The sequence below is a fragment of the Lathyrus oleraceus genome, chromosome 3 (genome assembly GCF_024323335.1).
Source record: "Lathyrus oleraceus cultivar Zhongwan6 chromosome 3, CAAS_Psat_ZW6_1.0, whole genome shotgun sequence".
In the NCBI taxonomy this organism is placed as follows: Eukaryota; Viridiplantae; Streptophyta; class Magnoliopsida; order Fabales; family Fabaceae; genus Lathyrus; species Lathyrus oleraceus.
In genome coordinates, this window is record NC_066581.1 from 108782268 (window position 1) to 108789982 (window position 7715).

General features: G+C 31.8%; 2 protein-coding genes across 2 annotated transcripts; one reads left to right on the forward strand and one right to left on the reverse strand.

The window, feature by feature from the left end:
• Nucleotides 1-870: 870 nt before the first annotated feature.
• Nucleotides 871-3496, reverse strand: LOC127125677 (growth-regulating factor 3). Its single transcript, XM_051054475.1, has 4 exons — nucleotides 3158-3496; nucleotides 2880-3062; nucleotides 2464-2755; nucleotides 871-1607 (listed from the first exon to the last, which is right to left on the reverse strand). Exons 1-4 carry the CDS (start codon nucleotides 3378-3380, stop codon nucleotides 1124-1126), a joined length of 1182 nt encoding a protein of 393 aa, XP_050910432.1. The 5' UTR covers nucleotides 3381-3496; the 3' UTR covers nucleotides 871-1123.
• A 3621-nt stretch (nucleotides 3497-7117) lies between these two features.
• LOC127129941 (uncharacterized) lies at nucleotides 7118-7486 on the forward strand. Its single transcript, XM_051059040.1, has one exon. The coding sequence runs from the start codon at nucleotides 7118-7120 to the stop codon at nucleotides 7484-7486; it is 369 nt and encodes a 122-aa protein (XP_050914997.1).
• The last annotated feature ends 229 nt before the right edge of the window (nucleotides 7487-7715 follow it).

Sequence of the window (7715 nt, forward strand, 5' to 3'; positions counted from 1 at the left end):
TTAAGTCATTGATTTAAGCATCACAGTATTTGTAAATACTACCTCGAACGTCGTACCAAGCACCAAATAATCATCGGTTGTCGAAACTCGTCATCTTATCTAGACAAACATGTGCGACATCAACCATCTCAGGTCTACACTAGATTAAATATATTGATAATTAGATGATCCTGGAATGGTTGTTGATAGTGGCACAAAAATAATAAAGTGGTGAATATGATGAGAGACCAATGAAGAATAGAGAGAAAGAAATATGATGAATAATCAAAATTAAAAAAAAAATATTTTTTTCTTCGAATGTGCTTTGTTGATCATGTGACGTTATTTGTTTTGGGACACCAATAAAATCTAGTCAAAATTTGAAAGGGGACTAAAATCACATTTGATAAACAAGACCCAAAATCACACATTTGAAAAACTTGAACCATCAAAACTATATTAAAATGTTAATATCAAACTAGTTTGTGTTAGAGATATATTAAGACGGGTCATTGCAAATTAATCTATGAAAAAAAACTATTACTCTATTTATTAGTCTCTATTAATTTAAAAATTAATTGAAATACACTGTCAGTGTAAAAGAGTTTTACAATGTATAGTAATTAATCTCATTAATTTAATAGTGCTTGACAGTAAATTGGTAACAAAAATATAGGCCACTCTTGGAGTATGGATCCTCTCGTCCTGGTACACAATACAAAGGGAGAGAGAGGTGAGAGTGGTGTTAAAGAGTAAAAATAAGGGGGTGTTAGAAGTTCTATTTAAGTCTCCTGTTATTTTCATCACCCTTTTCGTTCACTTTAGCATTACTAATTCAATGTATAAAGAATAACGTGTATATTTATTTTAGTCACGTCATTGTCATAATAATAAAACAAAAATTGTGGGATTCATCATTCATGAGACAAAGTTTTGATGCGACAAAATGCATCTTATGACATTAGAATGAAACTCAAGGGGATAATCAAACATAATGAAATATTGATGAATCAATGATCCCTTTCTTTCCCAACAACAAGTCAGCAACAAACATATGTCATAAGATTGATACAAAACGTGTTTCGTGGTCCAAGAATTCCCCAAAAAAAGAACACAAGTTAATAAAAAGCACCAACCACTAAACTCAAGTACTAATGTAGCTGGTCTCAGAAGCAGAAGAACGTGGCAATTGATGTAAAACACTAGTAGGTGAAGAAGTTGAAGTGGATGATGATCTAAGTGCTTCAGCAAGTGGTCCTCCCATTGAAGAACTCACTTGATTACCTGAATTCCATCCTCCAACCCAATTCAATTGAATTTGTTGTTGCTGTTGTTGCTCAGTTTCTAGGCCCACATTCACATTTCTAGGACATGGTTCTTCACCATAACCGGTAGACAATTTCAATGACACATCTGAAGATGAACTAGTCTTGTTGGTGTTATTATTTCCTGGCATTGATATTGAAAGACATGTGGAGGATGACCCACCATTGTCAGATTCTTGCAGTGATCTCGGCCAATCGTCGAAGAAATGCCTTAGCATTTGCCCACCTGATCTTCCATCCCCACCCACATGATCATCTTCGTTTTCAAATAATCTCTTCTCTTCATTATTGCTTCCAGATGAACTACACATGGCCCAGTTATGAGACATCATAAATATCAAACAAGGACATTTTATCATAAAAATGTCTCCATAGAATTCATAATAAACAAAATTTGATCTCACTCAACTCTATAATAAACTACTTAAATGCTTAGGTACTATTAATAATGGGTTGGTGATAGCGTAGGACCTGAGAGTGTGTTTCTCTCAAAAATCAGGATTTAGGGTCAGACTCGCTCTGACTTTAAATAAATTTCTACTGGTAAATAGTGAGATTCATCCTCTTGAATTAGTCTGTCTCAAGATCGGTTACTAAATATGTAAAAAAAATGGGTGTCCAACAAATTTATGATATAGTTGATACCATTAGGACTTAATGATACAAAACCACCAATTTGTAGGGTGAATCATGACCCACAAAGTTACTTTGTAGTACATTGGACTCTTAATAGTGGTCATAAAACAAATGGATGGCATGATTGATGATTTTCCAAATATAGTTTTAGAAAGAAACGGTTGGGGATTATTTGTGCCAATCCAAAGTTTCATTATTTGCAAAGCATGAGAGACATATTGGCCATGCTCCCTCATTAGGGATCCGTATCCTAGTTAGGTATCCGTCATAAGTCTTGTCACAATGCTAAACTAATTATACTCTATCTATCTATCTCCTTTCATATTTCTTATGCATCACATTCAAACTTGCTTTTTGTAGGTCAATGAAACCATCTTAAAATCAAAGAAAATAACATTTTTTTCAATCAAGTCATGTCCCACTAAATTAAATGATGTTCACATCACTCACCTCTAGTAATTAATTACTCATTAGGATAAACTAATGACTATTTAAGTAAAGAGAGAGAAGAGAAGAAGATTACCGTTCATTAAGGTGAAGAAGATTGAAAGGAGATTTCATTGAGGAAGTAACAAGAGGCTGAGAAGAAATAGTGGAAGAAGCATTGAAAGATGCACTACCAGCACCGGCACTAGTTGGTGTGGGAAGTTCCACAGGCTTTCTTGAACGGTTTCTACCACGATGCATGTGTCTTTCACAGTACTTTTGTCCAGCCACCACATCCCTCGAGCACCGCCACTTTTTGCCGTCGGTTCTCCGACAACGACCGGGCTCTGGATCCATTGCTCCTCTTCCCCAATACCCCGTTTGCAACACTAATACAAACGAACAAAAAAACATATTCATTGATATCACAAAACACTAAAAACGAGTTTTGTTTTTGTTTGTTTTATTTTGAAGTATGTGATATTGAAAATCGTGTAAAGATTTGAGACTTACAAGCTGCAGGTGGATAATGTTGAAGAGGGTGATGAAGAAAATAAGGAGATGAATGAAGAAGACTTTTCTTGATAGGTTGAAGAAGTTCAGGAGGAACAGAAGCACCAACCAACATGTACCTGAATATCAAAGCCTGTAACTCAAGTTCTTGCCACTGAGACAAGCTAAAATGGCTTCCCATTCCTAATAAAGTGAAGAGAGAAAAGTAGTAAGTTTGAAAGAAAACTTGAAATGAAGTAACTGATGCGTTAAGTTAACTCAAAAAGAAAGGTGCTTACTAGGAAATGATCTGTTGGAGGAAGGTGATAATGTGGAATCTGACAAGTTGTTAGTGACTTTGGTGTTGTTGGGTTGAGGTACAAAGAAAGGAAGTGCAGGAGTAACAGAAGATTGTTGTTGATGAGATAGTGCAGGCTGAAGAGCAAGTTTTGGCATCTTTGTAGAATGTTGTTGTTGTTCTGACTCATGCTGGTTTCTCCATTGTTTCAGATGAAAGTCCATGGAGAGAGAGAGAGAGAGAGTGCAAGTTTGTTTGTGTTTGGTGTTACTTTTGATAAATAGTGTGTGTAGGAAATTAACTCGGTTAGGTGACAGTGTTTGTGTTGGATGTGTAAAAACCAAGTACTGTATGTAAAAAGCTTTTTGTACACCTTCCTTTATATCTTTCACAGATAGATACTACCTCTAACTTTTGTTTTCACACCCTTATCTCTTCCTTATTTATAATTTTAGACTATATTTTCTAAAATATATACCTCAAGGTTTAAGTTTTTTTTCCACGAAGCAGTTGACTATTTTATACATATTAAAATAAATAAATAAATAAATAAATAAAAGAAAACAATATTTTATTAAATTATTTTTATTATATATTGAAAATTATAAAAATAATATTCTCTTTATATTTTTTAAATATTAATTTAATTTTTTTACATATATCAAAAAAAGCTAATTAATATTGCTATCTTTTACATTCTTTTTATTAGACATAGCAACGGGACGGGTTGGAGACGGTTTTTACCTCTCCCAAACCAAAACCCGAATTCCCAAACAATCCCCGTTCCCCGCCCCAAATCCAAACGGGGATGGGGAATCAAAACTCAAACCCGTCCCAAACGGGTTCGGGTTGGGTTCGGGTATCTCTGTCCCGCCACCATTCATTTAGTAAAATTAATTTTTTAATAAAAATATATATTTTTCCAAAATAAAATTACATTACAAATAATAAAATAAAATAATCTAAAAAAATTTCATACATATATTTTAAATATTTTAAACAATAAATTTAAATTAAAATATCAAAACATTGACCACATATTTAATATTTTAAATTATCAAAAATAAATAATAATGTACATAGTAAAATAAACGCGGACGGGTTCGGGGTACTAGTGTCCCCATTACCCGACCCGTCCCCATATTTTAAAATCGGGAAAAACCCAAACCCAAACCCAAACCCAATCAAAGCGGATTTCCCCGTCAACTTCGAGGCGAATTCGGGTTGGTACCCGCGGGTACAGGTTATATTGCCATGCCTACTTTCTATAATATTTATTTATGGATAATTTTGACAAAAACGATTTTAATGCTATTCTCTCAATTTTTTTAAATGTCATTTTTTTGACATTTTACGTATATCAAGAAAGCTAATCATTATTTTATTTTTTAAATAATAATTATTCTTTTATCTATAATACTCTTAATTATTTATTATACTCATTTTATTTTTTCTTTCTAATAATTATTTATGAGTAATTTTAAGAAAAATGCAATTAACATTACATTAAACTTTGCAAATGAGAATTAAAAAGAAACAATTTTTTTAAGAAAGTGACACTTAAAAAAGAATTGAGAGAGTACTTTGAACTTAGCAAGTGACAATTAAAAATAAACACAAAATTATCAAAAACTTGACAACTAAAAAATGGAGTATTAATTAGAGAGTAAAATTAAAAGAAATATATTAAAAATTAAAATAAATTATTTATTTTGGGACACTCTTTTATTTCATATGAATTAAAAAACTTTAATTATTACAGTATTGTATAAAAAAACAAATTATATATATAATTTTAGAGTAATGTCTCTCGTAATTACATACAAAAGAAAAATTAAAAAAGTTGAAAGAATGAAAAATAATAATAAATATTAAGAAAAAGATTATAAATAGATTATTACATTAGAATTATAATATAAAGTGGCTTATAGTTTGAACAATTCTTTTTATAAAGTTTCTTATAATTTAGGATAATTTTGACTGTATTAGTTATTTAATGTATCCACAAAAATAATTTTTTTATGGAACCAGAGGTAGTGAGAGAGAGAGAGTATTCTGACAGAAAAGCCTGCAAAATTTGTCTTTGAAGGGAGTGGGGAAGGGTAAGAGCACTTGAGAAAAGACAGTGAGACAAGACAGTTGAGAGAGAAGAAAACAATAAAAAAATAAAAAGATAGTGAGAGATGAAAGAACCTGCGGTATTTGTCTTTGTGCTTTTGCTTGGGAAATACCACTCTCCAGGGAAATAGTAGCAGAAAACTAACAGCATGGGGTTTGTAATAAAATATATTTATAATAATTAAGTTTACTGCTATAGCAGCATCTACTACTAAAGTCTATCTATAGCAGCAGTTTCACAGTACTAGTACTAGTACTAGTATAGTATAGTATAGTAGAGTATAATAATATTATTATTTTTATACTATTCAAATTTGTCTTTTGGTGTGTATTTTGAAAGAAATACTAAAAAAGTTGAGTTTCATTTTTCTGTTTTTGTGTTTGTTGTTTTGCAGAGTGCAGATATATTGTTGCAGAGAGAGATGAAGACTGACATATGGAGTTTTGATCCGACACTTGAGTTCTATTTTCAGTATCTGAGAAAGATTATCAGACGATTTTTCGTTATTCTATTTCTTCTGCATTTCAGACTGGGAAGAGGTTTTAGGCAGGTTTTGACTTTGAGTGTGAATGGAGTTAAAAAAACAAATAATTCCTTTGTTTTCGTTAAACTCTCTCTTTTTGGTGGGAAGTGGTTTTCATAAATTAAATTTTATTTGTAACAAGCATAATAAAAACTTATATTCATTTAAGTTATTGAATAATATAAAAGAGATTAAAGAAAAGGATGTAAAATAGTTTTACACTCTCATTCAATAGAAATTTATCATTCAACTATGTCATACAACTAATTTATTTAACAAAATATATAATGGTGATTAGTTAATAATATAAAATTATTTTATATTATTAATACATTTTTTTCTCAATATAAAATGATTAATTTGTATTTTATAACGAGGTTGTGTCAAATTATAAATAAGAGAAAATCTTAACAAAATAAGTAAAATATCAAATAAAAAATTATAGCGATGAAAATAAATTTAAAAAATTCAATATTTTCTTTGTTACATGTACAAGTAATGTGGGTAGTAAATCAAATCACAAGTTTTTGATCACTTAAGGGATTAAATTTGAAAAAAATCATCTAAATAATTTGTGCAAAATATTTGAGAAAATATATTTGTGTTTTGGTATGTTGGAATGTCAAACAAAATGTTACAACATTGTGTTCAACATACAAATGTTAGAATGTAGTTGGCTAACAGAATAACTCACTAGGAGTTAGTTATAAAGCACTTAATTATGAGTGTGATTCCTTGTATATAAGCAATTGATCTTTCATGTAAACAAACAGTTTACAGTTGCATTATTCAATAACAAATTTCTCAGATTCTAACAAGTGGTATCTAGAGTATGGTTGATGATCCATGTGTGACTCTTTCATTCAAGAAATGCAATTTCGATATCGTGGTGAGAGAAAATTGTTATTTCTGTTATCCTTTCATACCAGACCCCCATCTGAATCATCTTCATGGTTGATTCATCAAAATTCTTAACATCAGCAATTTCCAAATTCGATACATTATACGATCGTTGGGCCATGCTTATGGAGAATCATCTTAGATCCAATGAGTATTGGGAACTTGTAGAGAATGCTATTACGGTTGCACCACCAGATGCAACGCCGAAACAAAGACAACTTGTAGAAGAAGTCAAGCTCAAATATCTCAAGGCTAAGAACTATTTGTTTCAAGCAATTGATCGAACAATTCTTGAAACAATTATGAATTGCAACACAGTCAAAGATATTTGGGATTCCATACGCAAGAAGTAGCAAGGATCGACGAAAGTGAAGAGAGCTCAGTTACAGGCTTTGCGTCGAGAGTTTGAAGTTATTTGCATGAAGGATAACGAAACAGTTTATGAATGTTTTGCAAGAACTTTGGCTATTGCAAACAAGATGACTGCTCAAGGTGAGAAGATGGAGCAAACCACCATTGTTGAGAAGGTGTTGAGGTCTATGACCATAAAATTCAATTATGTGGTGTGCATGATAGAAGAATCGAATGATGTCACATCCTTGTCCATTGATGAGCTACAAAGTAGTCTCTTGGTGCATGAGCAAATGATGAAGATCACTCAAGAAAATGAGGATGGACATGTGTTAAAGATTGTAAGAAATGGTTGTGGTGGTATCAACAGTCACGGTAAGGGACATGGTGGCTTTCGTGGTCGTGGCAGAGGAAGACTGGGCAAAGATTATATCTAATTCTATAAGTTCCACATGATAGGGAACTATCAAAGTGAATGTTCAAGTTGGCAAGAGAACGATGCAAACTTTGTTGAATTCCATAAAAGTGAAGAGTTGTTACTCATGGCTCAAAAGGAATACATAAAAACCAACAATAAAGTGTGTTTTCTTGACTCAGGTGCAACAATCATATGGTTGGGCCAAAATAATGGTTGTTCAATTTTGATGAAAGATTTCGTGAATCTGT

Bases quoted from the DNA above. Each gene is read 5' to 3' on its own strand.
- LOC127125677 (XM_051054475.1), bottom strand. From the start codon at position 3,380: ATGGACTTTCATCTGAAACAATGGAGAAACCAGCATGAGTCAGAACAA. The intron at 3,063-3,157 runs GTAAGCACCTTT...TCACTTTATTAG, and splicing joins CTCCAACAGATCATTTCCTA to GAATGGGAAGCCATTTTAGC. The intron at 2,756-2,879 runs GTAAGTCTCAAA...CGTTTGTATTAG, and splicing joins ACATTATCCACCTGCAGCTT to TGTTGCAAACGGGGTATTGG.
- LOC127129941 (XM_051059040.1), top strand. From the start codon at position 7,118: ATGAAGGATAACGAAACAGTTTATGAATGTTTTGCAAGAACTTTGGCT.